At 38.0% G+C, this 22,783-nt stretch overlaps 2 protein-coding genes and 1 pseudogene across 4 annotated transcripts in view; 2 read left to right on the forward strand and 1 right to left on the reverse strand.

The window, feature by feature from the left end:
- The window catches only part of LOC118801674 (aldehyde oxidase 3-like), a 35,621-nt gene extending 32,516 nt beyond the window's left edge, over nt 1-3,105 (forward strand). Inside the window, exons 32-35 of one of the 3 annotated variants that reach the window (XR_005006562.1) lie at nt 678-743; nt 878-1,067; nt 1,816-1,983; nt 2,582-3,105. Coding sequence is in view for 1 of the 3 variants with exons in the window: in XM_036562035.1 (XP_036417928.1) it covers nt 678-743; nt 878-1,078; nt 1,816-1,983; nt 2,582-2,635 (489 nt within the window). In the remaining 2 variants the exon portion in view is untranslated. Of the gene's footprint in view, nt 1-677; nt 744-877; nt 1,984-2,581 lie in introns of all 3 variants that reach the window. The other 2 variants (XM_036562035.1, XR_005006563.1) reach the window with 2 other exon arrangements.
- A 9,824-nt stretch (nt 3,106-12,929) lies between these two features.
- Nucleotides 12,930-14,332, reverse strand: LOC118801681 (annotated as a pseudogene).
- Nucleotides 14,333-16,709: 2,377 nt separating this feature from the next.
- LOC118801682 (high choriolytic enzyme 1-like) lies at nt 16,710-17,813 on the forward strand. The gene is made up of 4 exons (XM_036562044.1): nt 16,710-16,830; nt 16,945-17,076; nt 17,110-17,296; nt 17,410-17,813. Exons 1-4 carry the CDS (start codon nt 16,710-16,712, stop codon nt 17,795-17,797), a joined length of 828 nt encoding a protein of 275 aa, XP_036417937.1. The 3' UTR covers nt 17,798-17,813.
- Nucleotides 17,814-22,783: the final 4,970 nt, after the last annotated feature.

The following is a 22,783-nucleotide window of genomic DNA, read 5'->3' on the forward strand; positions in this document are numbered from 1 at the left end:
TTATGTAATTATGTAACCATATTATATGCAAAAGTGTTTATTTGTGGTTATTTTAAGCACTTATTTGCTCAGAAAAGCACTAATATTATAATAAAAATAGTACTTATACAGTAAGTAGTGGTTTTATGTATGTTAATGTGTTTGTTTAACCATTTCCTGCCCTGTCCTCAGGACAGCCCAGTTTTTATTGTAGTTATAATTCAGTACCTGCTTTATCTAATCAAAACTTGGAACTGCTGATGGAATTCAATAAATCAGTGCTGGGAGCATCAAAGAGAAATCTGGAACCAGACTTTTCCCAAATGGTTTTTAAAAATATGATAGTTCTGTAATAATTAAATTAGATAGTTATGTAAGAGAAATTGGATCTAAGGCAAAATGACATTAACTCTACGGAGCCACTCTCAACAGCATGGTTCTAAATAGAACCACTAAAAGGTCCTTTAGCTAAATAGAACCATTTATAAATGGTTCCTTAAAGAACCTAAAACGACAAGTCTCCAACATAGAGAAGAACCTTTTAACCGTGCAAAGAACCTCTTAAACATTGAGTTATCATGGTTGCCGTAGCTAAGGAACCTATGAAGAACCGATGAAGTGTTAATGTACTTTCCTCATTCAAGTTTTCCTTTAATCAATTAAAATCAATTTAAATCAAATTTCTGTCTTTTACTCAGACTGTAAGAACAGACCTCGTTGCCGATATCGGCCAGAGCATCAACCCATCCATCGACATCGGACAGGTAGGATGACATTCACCTGGGAAAGTGTGCCTTTATACTGACTTCTGCAGCATAGCAGAACCCTTTTTGGTGCCATATAGAACCTTTTGAAGAACCATCTTTCCTAAGCGTGTTTGTGTGTCTGTGTGTTTCAGATTGAAGGTGCGTTCATGCAGGGTCTGGGGCTCTACACTATGGAGGAGCTGAAGTTCTCCCCATCTGGAGTTTTGTACACCCGCGGTCCGGGTCAGTATAAGATCCCTGCGGTCTGCGACGTCCCGCTGCAGTTTAACGTGTGCCTGCTGGCCGGATCCCACAACCCGCACGCCATCTACTCCTCGAAAGGTACGTCCACTGTTCTGTACACCCATGAGCCATAACATCATGACCACCTGCCTAATATGCTGTGACAGCTCTGACCTGCCGAGGCATGGACTCCACAAGACCTCTGAAGACTTTAGCAGAAAGTCCTTTTAAGTTCTGTAAGGGTGAGGTGGAGCTGCCACGGATCGGATTTGTTCCAGGACATCCCACAGATGCTGGATCGGATTGAGATCTGGGGAATTTGGAGGCCAGGACAACACCATGAACTCTTCGTCATGTTCCTCAAACCGTTCCTGAATGATGTATGCAGTGTAGCAATGATCTTTGATGCAGGTGCCATGTCAAATTGATATCCACATGATGGTTAACAGGGGTCATTATGGGCACTCTGACCACTCTGCAGCTATGCTGCACAGACACATTCCTCCCATAACCATTATTGAACATTTCTGTGGCTTGTGCCGCAGTAGCTCTTCTGTCGGTTCTGACCAGTCTGGACAGCCTTTGTCGCCCACGAGCCTTGATAAGCCTTGGGCACTCAGCACCCTCTCACTGGTTTGTGGTTTGTAGGATCTCAGTGCTGCTGACCGGGAGTGCTCAACAAGCCTTGCCGTTTCGGAGATGCTCCATCCCAGTCAATCTGGCCATAATGATCTGGTCCTTAATCAACACTGTTCATGTCTTCTATGAGTGCTCGTCCTGTTTTGGCCGCTCAGTGTAGTCCGGCTGTTTTGCAGAGTTGTTTACTGTTGTTTACTCTTTGTTTCAGGGTGTTGGTGAGCCCACTGTGTTTCTGGGCAGCTCCGTGTTCTTTGCGCTGAAGGAGGCGGTGGCAGCGGCTCGGAGCGACGCGGGACTGAGCGGCCCGTTCACTTTACACAGCCCGGCTACACCTGACCGGGCCTGCGTCGCGTGCAGCACACGCTTCACACAGATGGTATGTGATGCATTAGAAGACTGTTACCGGTATAAAGTGGGATTTAAACCTGATTTAAACCAGTGGATTAAACTTTCAGTCATACATCTGTATGAGGCTTGTTTGCTGTCTTTACTGTTAGAAATCTATAGTTATTACTGCCGGTTGGCTGTACGTTCAGTTTACATTAGTTTTTTATGTAAATACTATTATTATTATATTTGTACATAAAATACATGTTAAACATAATATATAAGTTTATGCATTTGATTTTTCTAATCTTTATGGACAAGTTTGAGTCTGAACTTGTGGCTCTTTTCTATGTGTTTCAATGTCAAATATTGACAAAAACAGCAAAAATGTAAAGGTCAGGTTTTCTTTTTTGGAAAAGTAGATTGTACATATATAAATAATGTTTCCTCAAATTAAAAAAAAAATATATATATATATTATTTCCTTTTCTGCTTACAAACGAGCTGATTAGGTAGAAACAGTTCACAGAAAGTTACGTCATGTTTTTAATATTGTGCAAACTGTGAATTCTTTTCCTTACGTAAATTAATTTTATTTTGCTGAGTGAATTTGTTTCACGTACCAAATTTTTTGTATTTTTCTCCAGATTCCGAAAACAGAAACAGAAACGTCCCGGCCGTGGGCTCTGGAGCTGCCATGATCTGCCCAAAAGTCTGACCGGTCTGCTATACAATCACTTTTAAAGATGCCTTTAAATGTGTAACATGATTACAGATAAAGACTTTTATTAAAGTCAAAGTCATATTAATTAACCTTTAATAATAATTAACACTCAATGCATTCAGACTTCATGTTTAGCCTAAAAATAACATTTCAACCCAAAATTAACTGAAAATAACTTGTAAAACCATTAAGAATCCTGGGAAGCTCAGCCTTCTCTACTAAACCAGCACACTTGATTTGTTGACTTCAGTATTAGTGTTGAATATGTTTAAATTTTCTATTTTCTACACAATTAATTTTCTACTTTGGCCTTTACAGTGTAATATTTCTTTAATTGTAATTACTAAACATTAGTTTGATATCAGGCACAATCTGTCATCATTCAAGATCTGACTGTTTTGTAACTAATAAGATATGTTTCATAATAAACACTCTTTAGGCACTTCATTCAGATGTGTTAGTTTTATTAAGTACATTGTCATGATGGTAACTGACTGAACGTCTACCTCAATGCCACAGTGATAAACGTGTTATTATTATGTTATAATATTACAGTATGGTCGTGTTAGTCCTGAAGATTGCAGTAATTCACAATCCCCTTAATCTCTCTCTGCTGTTACTTCCTGCCAAATGAGTGCAAAGTCCTGCTGGCTGCAGAATCTGCTGAGTCACTGTCCTACTTATTGAGGATCTGAGCTCGGTCCAACGTCCAGCAGGGAATCAAATACAAGCTCAAAAGAAAAGTTCCAGTCAAATGTTTGGAGGTGGTTTTCATAATCATATGATCCTTCCATAACCATAAACACATCTAAAGGAAGGTTTATGTTTTAATGCTATAAATATGTATGTAATGATAATGTAGCGTCTATGTAATATATATATATTGAACATGCAAACTCCACACAGAAAGGACCCTGGTCGTCCGGCCGGGAATCGAACCCAGGCCCTTCTTGCTGTGAGGCGACAGAGCTACCCACTGCGCCACCGTGCCGCCCCTCTCTGTCTATCTATATATCTATAGATATATATACACTTTACAGGAGAGGAAAAAAAACCTACTTTACTTTGTAATGTGAAACCAGACTTTTTTTCCAAGTAATTTTCAATATAGATACTAAACATATAGATACTCACAGATACTAAAGAATCTGAAACAGCAAGTTTGGATTAAACAGTTTTTGGTCTCGTATGTTGGTCCAAAAATGTGGAAAAAAGTAAAACCAAAGAAAAACCTCATATGAGCCCAAACGTCTAATTGATACTAAAGGAAGTTGGGGCTGGTTGTCACAGTGAGGCACACTGTCTAGAAATACTGATGGTGAAATATCAAACTTAGATTAAATATTAATCTTAGATTAAATATCAAACTTTGATTAAATATTAAACTTGGATTAAATATTAAAATTAGATTACAGGTCATTTACCTGCTTACATTCTAACTGCTAGAGATTGAAGCCAGATTTACTAAGACAAGCACTACAGAACGCCTACAGCATGTGATACAGTTTAGCAAGCAAAGAACAGATGGTTCTACAACCCCATTTCCAAAAAAGTTGGGATGCTGTGCAAAATGTAAATAAAATGTTAATAAAATGCAGATGGGGGCCTGTTTACCACTGTGCTTCATCACCTCCTCTTTTAACAGCACTCTGTAAGCGTTTGGGAACTGAGGAGACACTGCTGTAGTTTAGAAAGTGAAATGTTTTCCTTTCTTGTCTGATACAGAATTTCAGATGTTCAATAGTTTATCATGTTTTTCATTTCATAAATGCGCCCAATGTTATCAGTAGTCACAGCTCTGGACTGCAAGCAGGTCAGTTTAGCACCTAGACTCGTTTAATACAGAGCAATGCTGTTGTAATACATGCAGAATGTGGTTTTATATTGTCTTGCTGAAATAATCAAGGCCTTCCCTGAAAAAGACGTCGTCTGGATGGCAGCATATGTTACCAAAACATGTATATATCATTCAGCATTAATGGTGCCTTCACAGATGTGCACGTCACCCATGCCATGTGCACCAATGCCTCCTATACCATCATGAATACTGGCTTTTGAACTGTGCGCTGATAACATGGTTTACAGGGTTTAAATGATTTGCACAGCATTGCATTTTGTTTTTATTTACATTTTGCACAGCGTCCCAACTTTTTTGGAAATGGGGTTGTAGTTTATACCTGATTTATTATGACCAGCTGTAGAAAAACAGAGAAAGAAGAAATTCTTCCTAGATCAGCTGGAAGGAGGAAAGTTCCATCTGCTGAAAGACATTCGGTCACCGGAAAGCATTAAGGTTTATATGTAAAGCCTTAAATACCTTATTCAGATGATCATACTCACTTTCTTTAAAATAAAATCCGTCAATGAGGAGACATTATAGGTGGGAAATCTTCCCAAAGTGAACTAAACCTTTTTGCCAATTTTCATATACAGGGAGATTCACTCAAAAGAGGCCCTGAATATTCTGTAATAACTCTCGCTAGCTTGAAGCAATCTGAACCAAACAACGAGCAATGAGCTCCTCAGTATATGAAGCTTCGAACAAGCCGGGATGCCCCTGCGTCCGAGTGATGAGGGAGGCACCGGATAGCCATTGCAACATTTAACCTCCGTTTGCAACTTCCGGGTGTAAACCCCCGTACCCCTTCATGTGTCTGGCAGAAAACGGAGATCACTTCCAGCATCGCATGTAATGCAATGGATTACACACACGTCAAGATATGTAGCAGATTTTTTTGGTTCAGATTGCTTCATCCTAACGGGAGTTACAACAGAATATTCAGGGCCTCTTTCGAGTGAATCTCCCTGTTTTTTCAAATGTATTTAGTATTCTTGCATGAATTATTTCCATATGAGCCCATGCAATGCGAAATAAGCGATAACAGAAAAAGGGGCCTAAATGGAGAAAGTCTTAAGAAATTAAAACTTTTTCAAGTAAAGAGATGAGAACAAAAACTTTCTCGTCTCACAAAAAGCTTTGTTTTCACCTCTTTTGGTGAAATTTTTTTAAATGCAAACTTTTCCAGTTGGTTCATTTGCATAGTTTTCTCCCCTCTTTGCATCTGAACAGTGCTGACCCTAAAATGCAGATTCATCATATTTCATCAAAGTACTGTTTTAATTTCTTGAAATACAGACTAGATCTCTCAGAAATTTGATTAAGTATCTCAAAGTAAGTTTTCCAGTTACTGTGTCAAAATAATAAGTAATCAGATCTCAAGAGTAAGATACTAAGTCATTATTAGTCAGATGAGGAAAATAAGTGGAAAACAGAAGTTTCCAAATAATGGTTAGAAGCTACGGATGAAATTGGGCTCCTAACAACCACCTGGAAGAGCTGGTAGACACCAAAACTGCCCTATCAGATAAACAGAGAGGAGAGGAGAAAATCAAGCTGCTTCAGATCTGAAAAAGTGTAGAAAAAAGAGCAGCATTTGATGAAAGGAACAATGTGTCAAGCGTTAAGCATGGAGGTGGATCTATTATGCTTTGGGGTTGTGTGGCAGCCAGTGGCTCAGGTAAAACAGGTAACACTGCACGGCTACATGGAAGAATGGATTCTTCTAAATATCAGCAAATTCTGGAAGCAAATGTTACTCAGTCAGACCAGAAACTGAAGCTGGAAAGATGCTTCTGCAACAGGACAGTGATCCAAAACACCAAAACCCCCAAATCCACCATGAACTACTTCAAGAAATGCAAGATTTTGGAATGGCCCTGATAGTTTATTGACTTTAGCATCGCTGAAAATCTGTGGGTAGATCTTAAACATGTTGTGCATGTAAGACAACCCAGGAATATTACAGAACAAGAGGCGTTCTACTAAAACTAAGACTCCTAGCTGGCTATAAAAAGTGTCTGCAGGCTGTGATTTCCACCAAAGGAGGTTTAACTCAGTACTGACTTAGTCAGGTGTCCAAACGTTTTGGACGTCTCAATACGTTTTTCATTTATTTTTCTATTTTTTAGGTTCATCTAATATAAAATAGGTGTGTGTTAAAATTTTCAGAAAAAAATGCTGCAGAGGTTGTTTAGGTGTTTAAGCCTTTTCACTTCAACAAAAAACAACACAGTATGTCATTCGGACAAGGGTGCGCAAACTTTTGACAGAGAAGAAGAACATCTGCAAATCAAACAAAGAAGCTGAACAATGGACTGACCACCCCAGAGTCCAGACCTCAACACCACTGAATGTGTTTGATTACTTCAGAAAATGATCAACCAGCTTCTAAGACTGAACTTTGGAGGTGTGTCTGCAGATTCTTTGAGGAACTGAAAGCGAGGCTCCTGAGAAGAATGGAAGCTGGAGTGAAGGTGAAGATTGACAGTGGTTGTGTTTGTGTTACCTTAGATGAGTAGATGGCGTGGGGGTTTCCTGCGTTGGTCAGCAGGTGCGTGTTGAGAATGTGCGGGACGTCGCTGAGGGCGGGGATCTTATAGTCTGAAGGTCCTCTGGTCCTCAGAGCTCCATCAGGAGAAAACTGCAGCTCCTCTATAGTGTAGAGCCCCAAACCCTGAACGAACCCTCCTTCAACCTGGACACCAATAGACTCGCACATTCAGCTCTACTGAGACACAAACACCAAATAAACCTGTCTGGGTACGATGCGTACCTGCCCGATGTCCAGCGCAGGATTTAGACTTCTGCCCACGTCCATAACAATGTCAGTCCTGATGTTCTGTAACACAGCAGGTTTACATCGGTCATCAGTGAGAATGAATGGAAAACTGTAGTCATTCATTTATATTTGATTTATGTTTAATTTTTAACGGTAATTAATTTCATTTATCTACGCAAGTCATTAAAAACAGTTTTTATTCACAGTGGGCAGCAAAAAAATGGTGCCTTGCAGGGTGAAATTATTTTAAATCTAGTCGATATATCAAACATTTATCAGATTGAGATGTTTTATGCTTATTCTAAGATTATTTATTCTATTTCCAGACATTTCTTGCTTGTTTTAAGTGATTTTATTAGGTGAAATTTTCTCATTACATTGTCAGATAATTAGGTTTGTTTCAAGCGCATTGATTACAGCAAATAAATTATCTGGCAACATAATGAGATCAGTTTACTTGATAAAATCATTTAAAATTAGGAAAAAATGTCTGAAAAGTCAAATAATCTTATAGTATTCTTACAACATCTCAACATGAATAATATTTGATATATCGACTAGATCTGATACAATTTCACTTGTCAGGATGTAATTTTTGACAGTGCAGAAGTTACTTTATATAGAGAGACACAAAAGAAATAAAAAAAAAAAAATTAGAAATATTCACCACAATCAAAAATTGTTGTTGACATATAATAACAAACAACACCAAAATCAGTAAACACTATTCTGTGTATGTCACACTGAAATGGTGAAATTATATTTTGTACATACAACAAAAATCAGCAGACATTCTGAAAACTTTCACTTTAATTAATATAATATTTATTTTGAGCAATATTATTGTTGTTATTGTATATTATTATTATTATTATTATTATAAGTGGAAGTATCAAGCTACTAATTCTTTGTTTACAAAAATATATATTGTAATTGTGACTGTAAAGGTTGTTACGGTTATGATCTCCAGTTAGACAGTCTATTTCCACTTCAGAGCAGCAGGCCCCGAAGGTTAAGTAATAATACGCTGTTCCTTCACTCCTCTCGCAGTCCACACTGGTATGAGGCCCCCTGGTGGAAGAAGAGAGAAATACCATAACCCTCTAAAATCATTTCAGCCGTGATGATCAAATATTTATGATTTGAATGACCTACATGAAAAAGCCAGTAGCTGATAGGCTGATCTTCTGGCAGTACGCCTCCACCACCTGCGGCAGAAAAGCAAAATAACTAATGAAATTGCTCATTAATTGATTAAGTGCAGTCGTACTGGACAGAGATTAGCATCCCGATCCTTACAGAAAAGGCTGGTGAAAAGATAAAATATTCTATATAGGGTTTTAATAATCTGGACTCAAAACTATCAATAAAAAACATTATATTTTGGGCTTGGCCCATATGGGTCATTGACATGGCATACATTTTTTTGCATCGAAGTCCATTATTTTCTCCAAAACATTATTTAAATAATACATGACATGTCAAATTATTCAATAATAACTCTTTTATGTGAAAAAAATTCATTTTAGTTACTTTCTTCTTCCAAAAGTCTAAAAATGTTATGTGTTGCAACCGTCCAACCATATATGTTTGATTAAGTAAACTATCAAAAAAAGATAATTTAGTTATAAAATTCTAAATAAAGTAGTTTGGCATGACTTTATGTTTCATGCTTTAAAATAAAATCCATGTTGCAAAATAAGGCAACTTTTAAAGAGCTTAACTCACTGAAAAACTTCTGTCTGCAAGTTCTTACTTCCTCAAGTGTCAGGCAGCACAACCAAAAACAAAGGACTTTTATTTTGACATGCTTTTACGAAAGAAGGGCCAGGATATTGCATCCTAAAGAAGACCCCAAGTGTTCATCATAATGCAATGCCTAGGTCACAGATTTAGTAAAAATGTTTGAGTCGTGGCTAGAACGGTTTCGTTTACCATGTCGGATGGTCTGACCTCAGGAGAACCATAAACATGTGGAATTATTATAATAATGTTTTATTTACTTGAATGAAATATAAGTCTAAACTCAAATTGAAGAACAGAGGTTTTACAGGTGTCTAAGTAGAAGCCTGTTTAATTTAAAATTAGTCTGAAAAGTCAGGCGCCGCAACCGGTCAGACAGATGGAGCAACCAGACCAGCAGAGTTTAATAACTGAAACAGGCAATTAAAGCTCTGATAACACTCTCGATATTTAAGATAGAAAATGCACAGAAATATAAATGCAAATATATATGCAATGCACATATTCTTTTTAATGAGATCTTTGTCAATTTGAAAACCTTATTTGTCATTGACCCATGTATGGTCATGGTCAGTTTAAGGTCTTACTGCACATGATTATAGTGCGATTAAAACAAAGATAAGACAGACTTGTAAACACTGAGATTTTGAGTTTTTTGAGATTTTGAGAGCATGTTGAGCTCCAATGACGTTGCGTTAGGGGCTGTTTGAAAAGATGTGGTGGAGCTTCGTGTGTCTTGGAGGAAACGTGTGCTAGACTTCAGCTTGGTAGCATAGAGGAAGATCTAGCTGACGGAACTGGACACAACTCAGAAAAAAGGACCAAAGAAGGCTAAACCAGTCCAAACTGTCTTCTATGTTAGGTTCTTCAGAGTAGCTGTTGGGAGACATTATTTTAAATGCGAATCACCTCATGGACCCGACTCACTCACTCACGTTCAGCAGGCTGAAGATTCTCCATAAGAGGGCGCAGTTAGCACACAAGCAGTTTCCAGTGCTTCATAAGAGGACTTTAATATTTTAACTGTGGCCGAACGGCTTTACACACCTGGTTGTAGAAGCCCTTTGAGAAGCCGATTCCGAACTTGAGCGGGACGATGGACATTCCTCTCTTCCTCCAGCGGTTGGAGGAGTTGAAGCGCTGGACGGCGAGGAGACGCTCCTCGTAGTCCGATTTCTCCAAACACTCGCTCCAGCAGCGCAGCATGTCTGTGGGGCTGAAGAGCTGCCGGTGGTGGGTGAGGCTGCTCTCATCCTGATACATGTTCACCTCCCTCACCTGCACAGGGAGGAGTAAACAGCCATACCAGGTACTGAGGTTATAGGTCAGAACGATTATGGGTCACTGTGGATATACAGTCCTGTTTATCTGCTTCTAGAAGTGGAGAAAACGCCCACTTTCATCATTGGCCCTCCCAAAATGACCGCTTAAACTGATTGTGAATGAATGAGACCATAACACGTTCCAAATTCCAATTCTGACCAATCAAAATCCCAGTTTGACCAGTAACTATAACTGGACGTGAGGCCAGAAACACACAGCATTAGTTCTCAATGCTGAATCTATGAGTCCGGAATTACACGCTTAAAAAAGATGGTTCTTCAAGGGTTCTTTAGTAAAGGGAATGGTTTTATTTTTATTTTACTGCATATTTGCTTTACAATGACGTACCAATAAATTACTGTAAATTTCACAGTAAATACACTGTCAGACTTCCCACTATGCATTGTTTTGACTGGTATGTGACTATAAAACAGTGCACCGCTCTAAATGACAATGTTTTACAGTACGACACTAAATAAACCCAACATTTTACTGTAAAAAATATACTGTAAATTTACAGCTATTTTTACAATGAATACAGTAACTATGTTATGCAAATCTGAACATGGCCCAATCACCAACCTGCTCATTAACAACAGAGGTGTGAATGGCAGTTAGTTTTGTTAAATTTAGGTTAAAACCTAAAAAGTTATTAGTTTAAAGGTTATATATAGGTTATATTACAAGGGTATATAAGGTTATATAATAAGATTGTATTATAAGTTTAGAAGGGTACATGAGGATATATTATAAGGTTATAAGGGTACATAATTTATATTATATAAGCTTTTATTATAAGTTTATAGGGTTATAAGGGTACATAAATTTCTATTATATATGGTTATATTATAAGGTTATAAGGGTACATAATTAATATTATATAAGGTTTTATTATGAGATTATATTATGAGGTTATAAGGGTACTTAATTTACATTATATAAGGTTTTACTATGAGGTTATATTATAAGGTTACGGTACATAAATTATATACGATTATATTATAAAGTTATAAGGGTACATAATTTATATTACATACATTTATATTATATATGGTTATATTATAAGCTTATAAGGGTATATAAAGTTATATATGGCTAAGTTATGTTGTTTAAAGTTATTAGCTGTTATTAGGTTAAAGTTATTGGTCATTAGTGCTCCTGTGTGCAATGAAATAGATGCTAGTTGCTAATCGGTGGGGTATGCTAATGCTAATTGGTGGGTTATGAACGCTTATTAATTGTTAGCTACATTAGTCTGTAAGGCCCAAAGGTTAACAACACACTTACATAACCTAAGAATAACTCAGCCAATAGATGTCCCTGTAGTTACTAAGTAATAAGCCACAGTAAATAACAAGCCTGGGATTTTGAGGGGTGAATCAAGTTATTAAAATCAATCTGAATTAACTTTATAAATTGTCCTTGAACTGTCATTTTTAATTTTAAAGGAAGTATGAAAATTACTTATTTCCATAGACTTTGAGTGCGTTTCATTTTTCAACACAAGGCATGAACACAATTCTGGGCAATCATATAATTAGATACTGGACTAGCTTTAATACTCACATTTGCTTTTATAGGCAAATGAAGACAATATTGTTTGGAATATATTTTGGTTGTCTAATGATATTTTACATGGTGACTTGCAAGATGTTAAAAACCTTTTTTCTGACAGTGAATAATCTTTTTCAGTGTTACATTAAGAAACTTTCACTATCAAAAATGTAAAATACCCAATAAGAAAGTGCTCCTGCAATTTATAGTGGAATTTAGTATAACGTAATTCAAATTAAAGTCTGTTACTCATTGAATGCGGCACAAAAAATACATCACAGAGATGCTCATAGTAAATGTTTATAGTATTTGTTCAAAATTTCTAATCTATTAAAAATTAAATATTGTTATAATTACACTGCATTCTTTGTGAAGCCATTTTTGTGCTAAAAATCATCTTCAAGATTTAAAAAAATACTGAAATGAAGATTTCTTTGAAAAGCGCTGTAGAAATGGTGCGATCTATGCTTAAAATTACTATGGCTTGTTTTCTTTATTGTTATTTATTATTTAGGTCATATCTCATTAATTTTTATTTCAGATACAGACTTTTAATAGGAGAGTTAAATAGCGATCTACATTTTTGACCATAGTCCATACTATGGATACAACTAGAGTTGTATATTAAAAATAAATTAGGGCCTAAAGTTTAACTTTGAGGAACACCAACAGCCAAATAGCATTAATCATTCAGTTTTTTATAGCAGCAAAACTTTGTTTTTTTCAGGTCTCTATTCTACACTGATCTGAATGTTTAATTTCAAACTTTACCATTGTTGGATTTCAACATTAATCCTTTCATTTTGCAACATTTTAGAGATTTAATTGTAACGTTACTGAAATTGGAGTCGAAATATCTCTGAAATTAATTTGCTTTATTGAATGTTGTTACGGATTTTCAACCACATTATGTATGAGAGCATTTTTTTATCGCCTTTACAATCAACATCTCTAAGGACATTACAGCACATTTAGATTAACATAAAGAGAAGCTCTGGCCAGTGGTAAGTGACCCACAGTAGGGTGAGAATCTCAGCACTTGTAGAGAGAGTTGATCCTCAGGATGTCGATGGCGGACAGGTCCACTCTCTGTCCGATCTGCACTGCTGCATTAGGAATAGGAGTGATGGTGTCCTTCCCGTTGATGGACAAAGCGGTTTTCCCATAGTGCATCATGGAGGAGTAGTCGTATGGTGTGTTGAGGTTGTTGGTGTTCTCCTTGTTGAAATTGTACTGCATTGCTGATTGATGTTTACCCAGTTGATCCTCACGTAGCGGTCGCGGTCACTCCTGGTCTGCTCGTGGTAGAAACCCAGCGCGTGGTTCAGCTCGTGCTGGACGATGCCGTGGTACACGCAGCCGTTCTTGCTGAGGGAGACCACCTGCTTCCCACCTGATCTGCCCACTGAAGAGTAGCACCTGAGAGGAAATGGAGAAGATTGTCCACATCACTGAAGTAAAGCTATGGACAGTGAGCGTAAAACAGGAGTAAAGCTGATCTAAGAGATCTTTAGAGGGTTCAGCTGGTCTCACCCATCTCTGTTCTCAATGCTGAGGTAGTCAGTTTCAGTGCTTCTGGGAACAAAGCGGATGCAGGAAGGTCGCCATGGCACCGGCAATTACAGACCTGTCAGAGGATGCTGTAAAGGAAATGATCAATAAACAGTCAGATAATAGCAATGATGTCCACAGCAAACACAGGAGGGAGACATGATGATCTGTATGCTTCTTCACTGGATGCTTCTTCACCGTAGCTCAGTGTCTGAATCCTGTTGTACCTGCCTTTTATACACATGGACACTCATTGATGTGGCTGTCTGGGGATTAAAGCTGGACTCTAGTGTCCACTGTTTAATGTGTTTGACTAAAGGGAGGAACCTCTAAACTAACAATACAGCTTTGAAAACAGAAATTTCTGAGAATTTCTTGAGGTTCATTGCAAATTTCCCTTCTCTTCCTTGTTAACCACCACTTGTGGGGTTCCTCAAGGTTCAAAAATCTTGGAAAAAATATAATATTATTATTCTTATATGCACATTACACATACACTACATGGCCAGAAGTATATCAGTTCTGAACAGCATTCCAAACATTTCTATTCCAAACCCATGTGGAGTGTTTTTATTGCTTCCTCTCTTCTGGAAAGGGTTACCACTAGTTTTTTGAATAGACACTGATTTCCATATAGCTCCAAGAGTGAATTCAGGCACTGATATTCGGTGAGAAGGCCTGCCTCAAGGTTGGTATTCCAATTCATCCCAAATGTGCTGGATGGGGTTGAAGGTTATTCAACTCAGTTGTTTCAGCCACGGCCATCGGGTGGCCATGATTTGATCAGGGCAGCATTGGCTCTGGTGGCAGTAATTACAGGCTTGAAGACTCAATTCTGAACTCCTCACACCTTTGAATAAGACACCCAAACACTCCTTGGGCATCACAGCTGCCCAATTCTCCTGTCTTCCTATTTAACATTGGAGCTGACTTCAGCCCACCATTGTTTTTTGATGTATATCTGATTTTTATTTCTTACAAAACTTCAATATCTGTCCAGCATTGAAGGTTGATGTCAAACCAATGTTGAGTTTTGAGATCAACCCAGTTTTCCTTTCCAAACAAAATTCAAAGTTGGTCTAACATTTTACGCCAATCTAATTTTGGTTTTCTCAACTGAAATTCAACATCTGTCCAACTTTGCAGGCTGATGTCAAGTAAATGTTGGCTGTCAACCTGATCTTCATTTCCAACTAAAATTCAACATCTGTCCAGCGTTAGAGTCCAATGTCTTGCTGACATTATATCGATGTACAGTGCCTACTGGGTTATTGTTCCCAACATATTAATAATTCAAAACTTGACTCTTAAAATAAACATAACATTTCATACAACACATAACTCAAGATGAGTTTAATATAAACATATGTATTACAGTTCATCACTAGACTGAGACAACAGATTTATTGTAGGTGATATTTTGAAATGAAATTTATAAATTTTTGAATTTACAGAATTGCTCAAATTTCTAATATAACAGTCTGTCCATATAACCTCATAAATACAGCGTAAACATAAGTCTCTTTATGTGCAACAGATGTTGCAGTAGAGACATGAAAATGTAACATATCTTAAATAGTTCTCTAAAATAATAGTCTCACTGTTCTTGTGTAAATCCTAAAAAAAAACAAATATTCTGTGCGTTTCACAAAATTATATTATTTTGAACTTCCACTATAATTTGCGCAAACATTTTTTTTGTATTTTTCTCTTAAGCCATAATAAACATTTTTAATTTTGTCCTGAATTTGGTTATTATTGATTTTTAAAAGAGGTGTTTAACTTCTGCTAAAATACCATGTGATTTATGTTCCGAATACCTTAATATTTGCACCACCAACAACAAAGTTTTAATGTTTTCATGAATGCAAATCAAAAATGTGATTATAAAAGTCAAGGAATAATAAACTAAATGTTATTTTCCATGACGGAGTTTATCCCTTAAATTCAAAACTACAGTGCTCTCAATATCTAAGAAAAATAATTCGTGTACTTTTCTGTACTAATTTTGTAACATTGAAATTGTTTTTCTTTCAAGGACAATCAGAAAATTATTTCAGATTGATTTAAACATACTTGCAGAATTTGGTAAAATACTATCCAAGCCTAGGGTGTTGATTGTTGATAATTGTTGTGATTTATTTTTAATCTCTTGCTAATATAGATTAAATATTCATCACTGTTATTTAGGCTCAGGTTTACATTTCAAATCAAATATAAAATGTGGCAAGAAATAAAACAAGAATTGTACAGATACCTGTCACCACTCTTTTTGCTTTTATCATGACAGTGGCTATTTTATATAGAAATAGGAATTACATTACATCAGTAAATATATGTGCAAAATTCTATTAAATAAATGTGATTACCATGACACAAGTTTAATATTCAGTCAGAAGTGCCTATCTAAACAGAAATATACCCCATAAGAGATAATTATTTCATTAAAAAAGTAAATTAAAACCAAGTTTTAAACATAATGAATTACCTTATTGTACTGTTTATACATTATTAAAAATCAAGAAAAAAAAATCAGTTTTTGGAGATTGAAATTTGAAGATCTTGAGTTCAGAGGCTCCTCCCTTTAGTTACATACATTAGACACAATAAATATTTGAAAGATTATCACCCAGTTTTAACAGAAGATACTACTGTACGTCATCAGTGTATTATTTATAAACACTGGATTTATTTAATGTAATTGATATGTTTATATGGAAACAACATAACAGGGCCTAAAATGGAACCTTGAGGAACACAAGAGATAATAACTACTATAGAACAACAGATGTACTAATAAATGTGTTTTTGAAACAGAGGCCAAACAAACTTTAACTCAGCACCTTGGACATGACAACCAGCATATAGACCAGCAACAGTCAGATAAACTGCTGAATCCTCTGTCCTAGAGAGTTAATGCTGATTAAAACTATTTTACCTCAAATATGTTTTAGGCAGATAAAATGTGTGAATAAAATAGGGCCTAAAGCTGAACCTTGAAGAACCCCACAGGTGATGGATGCAAAACAAGAGGAGAATTTCTCAATCTATACAAACAAAATCCTGTTTTGTAGACAGTACTTTGTGTTCAGAGGGTCCTCCCTTTATTTAAACACATTACAGTGGACACTAGAGTCCAGCTTTAATCCCCAGATAGCCACACCGATGAGTGTCCATGTGTATAAAAGGCAGGTATGACAGGGTTCAGACACTGAGCTACGGTGAAGGAGCATCCAGATCATCTCCACTCACTGAAGCAACATGGAGCCCACAGCCTCTCTCTCCATTCTAGCCCTGCTGCTGCTCGGCCTCTCGCAGGCTGTCCCTCTCATGGAGCCTCAGCATGTGGACATCACAGAAACCATTCTGACAACCAACAACGGTCAGACAACCTGCTGATTATATTGATTCTAGATGATCACTGTTTATGTCTGAACTACATTTTCCAAAACTCTGCTTTTCCTAATCAAATTTCCATCTCCATCTGTGTGTGAAGGATCCAGGGAACTGTTGGTGGAGGGAGACATAGTCTTACCCAGAACCAGGAACGCTCTGCTCTGCCCCAACAACAACTGCTTCTGGAAGAAGTCCTCAACTGGCTTAGTGCAGGTTCCTTTCACACTGAGCAGTGATTTCTGTAAGTAAAAGCTCCTTCTTCACATTCTACATTTCTCATTATCTGATTTATTAATGCTATTATCGGATTATTTATTGATCATTTCCTTTACAGCATTCTTTGACTGGTATGTAATTGCCAGCGCTATGATGACCTTCCACAGCAAAACCTGCATCCGCTTTGTTCCCAGAAGCACTGAAACTGACTACCTCAGCATTGAGAACAGAGATGGGTGAGACCAGCTGAACCATCTGAAGAGCTTTTAGATCAGCTTTACTCTGTTTTAAGTTCACTGTCCACAGCTTTACTTCAGTGATGTGGACAATCTTCTCCATTTCCTCTCAGGTGCTACTCTCCAGTGGGCAGATCAGGTGGTCAGCAGGTGGTCTCCCTGAACAGGAACGGCTGCGTGTACCACGGCATCGTCCAGCACGAGCTGAACCACGCGCTGGGTTTCTACCACGAGCAGACCAGGAGTGACCGCGACCGCTACGTGAGGATCAACTGGGCAAACATCTCGCCAGCAATGCAGTACAATTTCAACAAGGAGAACACCAACAACCTCAACACCCCATACGACTACTCCTCCGTGATGCACTATGGGAAAACGGCTTTCTCCATCAACGGGCGGGACACCATCACTCCTATTCCTGATGCAGCAGTGCAGATTGGACAGAGAGTGGACCTGTCCGCCATCAACATCCTGAGGATCAACACTCTCTACAAGTGCTGAGAGTCTCACCCTACTGTGGGTCACTTACAACTGGCCAGAGTTTCTCTTTATGTTAATCTAGTTGCTGTATACACAATACACAATATGCAAGAACATCATCAAATACAATTGATAAAAGCATATTAAATATAATGTTTCTTTCAGTAAATTTGTCTATTTTTTTGGACTTTTTCCAACATTTCTGCATAAGTAAATCTAGATAAACTAGCAAAGCTTACAGAGTCAGAATTTTACACAGTGGTGGTGATAGGAACCAGACGTCCACCTCTAAAAGCTCCCTCACAGAAAGTTCCTACATGAAATGGTTATGAATTCACTGCCTGATGACTGAGACACTGTTTTATGATAGTTTAGAAAACTAAAACTCCATTCATGGTGGAGGGATACATGCAGGGCGCTGTGAGGCAAAATAGTTCCCAAAGAAAACTTATTATTTCAGATTTTCCACTATTTTCCATCATCAACATTCCATATAAACTCAGAAGACTCGTGTAGGTTCACTGGTGGTTCTGGATGGTCAATAAAATGTCTATATTTGTGTTGTAGTCATGGCGACCCCTGGTTCCTATCACCACCACTGTAAAGACATCTGAACCATTTCACACCAAACCGCTCTGAATCTCTCTGTTTACACCTCACACACTGGATTATGTTTAAATTTTGAAGCATTGGTGGAAGTCCCCTGTAAGGACAGCTTTGGTGTGAAAGCTTTAGCAGTTGTGTCTTCCTGTATGTACAAATCTGTCCACTAGGTGGCTGCAGAGCTTCATAGAATTTCCTCGCTGGCTGAAAAGTACCAAGACTCAATGTTCTGATTATTATTAGTAGTAATTATGAAAAGAGGAGGTCGTATGAGTTGTTGATAATAAGCAAGTTAATTTGTAAGAATATGCATTTTATTTCTCTATTGATCTTTTATGAACTGTGCGATCTGTCACTGGACTTTTCTGCCTCATTACATTAGAAATACTGTTTATACAGACCATCACTTTCAGATGGAAGGGATGCCAAAGCAGGGGCTCTCCACCTTTTCTGCCTCAAGCTCCCCCTCTCGTTTATTATTTGAAAGCATGTCGGCCCAAAAGGCCCAAAACTCTTAAAAAAATCTTTAAAAACTCTTAAAAAAAAAGCTTAAAAAATGTGGGACATTTATTAGCACAGGTTATTTTTGGGTGCCAAGCACTGCAAGTCAGTGAACATAAGATATCAACAGATTAGGCTGACATAGGCTTGTTTTATTCCAGAAATCAAGCAGAATTAAGGGGGATGAGACGGTTGGTGTGTTTGTTTCTGCCCTGGTGTGTCATTTTTACAGGACTTGAATTTCCCATTAACACTGTTTATAGTCTGAAAACCTTTTCAATGTATTATTAATTGTTATGCCAGTTATTCTTTCATTGATTTTTAAGTGCCATCACTGGCCCACTACTGACCTCTGCCCCAACCCCCTCAGTATTGGCCAAAGGACCACCTAAAGGTGCTATGTAGCTCACTTTTGGTCCGTGGCCCAGTGGTTGAGAGACCCTTCATTAAAGGTAGAACTAATATCGACTCGGCTGTTTTAACTCTGAGCAGAAAATGACTTTACAAGCTTTTAAAGTGTGTTTTTCAGCTGACACTGTTTTAACAGGCCACCCAGAACTGCTTCAACCAGAGAGAGAATCACAGCTGCTCTGCTGAGAGAGAGAGAGAGAGAGAGAGAGAGAGAGGGAGAGAGAGAGAGATAGAGACAGAAATAGAGAGAGAGAGAAAGAGAGAGAATTGATAGATAGAGAGGGAGAGACAGAAAGAGAGAGGAGTGAGTGAGAAAATCTGAAATAATAAGTTTTCTTCGGGGACTATTTTGCCTCACAGCGCCCTGCATGTCATGTATCCCTCCACCATGAACATATTTTAAGGCCAAAATCTTTAAAACTAATAAATATATGATGCTACTAATAAACTAACACTAGTAAATGCATCATAAACTATTACCGAGCAGCACTGTCCACTGCATGGAGCGCAAAAAAATCCTGTCAGTTGTCGTTCTTTTACAGATTCATGGTTCCAGTCTAATCATGCAGGAAACGTTCCCTCGCTCCCCACGTCGTCTCATCGCCACACGCAGCTGATACTTCCTGCCTCTAATCACAAACAGCTCACGCACATACTGGAGCAGCCACGAGTCTGAATCCAGCTGCTCGTGAGGGGTGGAGTTTTAAACACTTTAACAGTGGAAAGCATTTATAAACAGAACCTTTTCTTTGCTTGGTGAAATAGTTCTTTAGATCGATGGAGAACGTGCTGTGTATGTTTTTTAATATCGCTGTTGTCAGAAGAAAACCTTATGTCTCCAAAATGGTGACTTTACAGGAGAAGCAAAAAACATACTTTACTTTTAATGTAAGTCAATGGAACCAGACTTTTTACCAGGTCATTTTGGGCTGTTTCTTTTGGTCCATTCATCATGAAATTTACACACAACGTAAAGGGCAACAGGCATTTTCAAATTATGTCAAAAACTGAAAAACATCAAAAATGCAGATGCTTTGACATAGCACCAAAAGCTTTTAAACACTGTGTCCACTCACTGTCCACTCTATTAGACACTCCTACCTTGTCAGTCCACCTTGTAGATGTAAAGTCAGAGACGATAGCTCATCTGTGGTCACAGGACGCTGCCCACAGGACGCTGTTGGCTGGTTTTCAGTCCAACAGTGACACTGAGGTGTTTAAAGACTCCAGCAGCACTGCTGTGTCTGATCCACTCGTACCAGCGCAACACACACTAACACACCACCACCACATCAGTGTTACTGCAGTGCTGAGAATGATCCACCACCCAAATAGTACCTGCCCTGTGAGGGTCCATGGGGGTCCTGACCACTGAAGAACAGGGTAACAAAGTATGCAGAGAAACAGATGGACTACAGTCTGTAACTGTAGAACTACAGAGTGAATCTATATGGTCAGTGGAGCTGATAGAGTGGACCGAGTGTAGAAACAAGGTTTTAATGTTATTGATTGGTGAACACTTGCATGTAACATTTGTAGTTTGTCTTGTGTGTCTGTGAGTTCATAGATTAGCTCACAGTAACCAGCCCAAAACAGTACCAGCCCACCAGGAACTCTCCCAGCTCTCCCAATTACCCACTCCAGCACTGGACCAACCTCACATTAAAGACAATGAAAAGAAAGTTACACTAATAAAATCATTACAACAGAGTATCAGGATTTATAGTAATTAAGGCACCGTGTGTTTTAATTTCCGTTCCCTGTGTGTGTGTGTGTGTGTGTGTGTGTGTGTGTGTGCGTGTGTGTTCATGTATATGTTCCCCCCTACAGTGTATAATCAGAGAAAAGGCCGGACCCCTGCAGAGATCACACACAGTTAACCCCCAACACAGTCTGACATCTCCCTACGGCCACTGACAGATTAACTGAACACACACACACACACACACACACACACACTCACACACACACACTCACACACACACACCACACTCACACACCACACACACACACACACACACACACACTTTTTTTAAAACTGTGAATCATTTGACTAAAACTCTTGCTTTGTGGAAGCATGCAGGACAGAGTTTGACCACATGAGGGCGCTCCTTTCCCCAAACTGCACTAATAGAGCCTTTCTGATGCAGCAAAAGGCGTCACAGTGGGGAGAACATTACAGTAGTGGCAGTGTTTCTGTATAAGAATGCAGAGGACTTGGACATTTTTGTGTCTATGAAACTATTTACCTCATGTTTCCATGAAAGACGTCTCTCTTTTAGTGATTTTCATTTTCAGAGAGGAGTTAGCATAAAGGCTACACTAAAGTGGCTGCTAATGCTGCTTAGCGCTGGATGGGCAAATGAATTTAAAGAAGGTTAAAAGCTGTCTATGAATGGAAGAGAAAATATGATGTTTTCTATACATAAAATAAAAAACTGGTGGTGTCAGCTAGTTAGCTAACGTTAGACGAGCCAATAAACTGTGTGGCGATTTTGTTGACCGATGTTTTGATGTTTTTCTACAGTGAACATGATATTAAGGCTCAAACACTGACGTGATTAAACATTGTAGTGCCACTGAGTGAATTTACATGCACTTAATGATCTGATTGTGCCGAAAATCAGATTGTGTCAGTAACTGCTTCAGTGTGTTTAGACTTAAAAATCTGATAACTGCAGAAAATCAGATTGTGTCAGTAACTGCTTCAGTGTGTTTAGACTTAAAAATCTGATAACTGCAGAAAATCAGATTGTGTTAGTAACTGGTTCAGCATGTTTACACTTAATAATCTGATAACTGCAGATAATCAGATTGTTCATACTGCTCAGTGTGCACTTATAATCTGATAACTGCAGATAATCAGATTGTGTCTGTAACTGCTTCAGTGTGTTTACACTTAATAATCTGATTGTGCAGAAAATCAGATTGTGTTAGTAACTGGTTCAGCATGTTCACACTTAATAATCTGATAACTGCAGATAATCAGATTGTGTCAGTAACTGGTTCAGCGTGTTTACACTTAATAATCTGATAACTGCAGATAATCAGATTGTGTCAGTAACTGGTTCAGCGTGTTTACACTTAATAATCTGATAACTGCAGATAATCAGATTGTGTCAGTAACCAGTAACTGGTTCAGCGTGTTTACATTTAATAATCTGATAACTGCAGATAATCAGATTGTGTCAGTAACTGGTTCAACGTGTTTACACTTAATAATCTGATAACTGAACTGCAGAAAATCAGATTGTGTCAGTAACTGGTTCAGCATGTTTACACTTAATAATCTGATATCTACAGAAAATCAGATTGTGTCAGTAACTGGTTCAACGTGTTTACACTTAATAATCTGATAACTGAACTGCAGAAAATCAGATTGTGTCAGTAACTGGTTCAGCATGTTTACACTTAATAATCTGATATCTACAGAAAATCAGATTGTGTCAGTAACTGGTTCAGCATGTTTACACTTAATAATCTGATAACTGC

Source organism: Colossoma macropomum, unplaced genomic scaffold (genome assembly GCF_904425465.1).
Source record: "Colossoma macropomum unplaced genomic scaffold, Colossoma_macropomum, whole genome shotgun sequence".
Classification (NCBI taxonomy): Eukaryota; Metazoa; Chordata; class Actinopteri; order Characiformes; family Serrasalmidae; genus Colossoma; species Colossoma macropomum.

What these genes read in the sequence shown, in the direction of transcription:
- LOC118801682 (XM_036562044.1), top strand. Translation starts at nt 16,710, where the DNA reads ATGGAGCCCACAGCCTCTCTCTCCATTCTAGCCCTGCTGCTGCTCGGC. An exon ending in GGTTCCTTTCACACTGAGCA is followed by an intron (nt 17,077 to 17,109) that starts GTGATTTCTGTA and finishes TCCTTCTTCACA; the next exon opens with TTCTACATTTCTCATTATCT. An exon ending in AGCATTGAGAACAGAGATGG is followed by an intron (nt 17,297 to 17,409) that starts GTGAGACCAGCT and finishes ATTTCCTCTCAG; the next exon opens with GTGCTACTCTCCAGTGGGCA.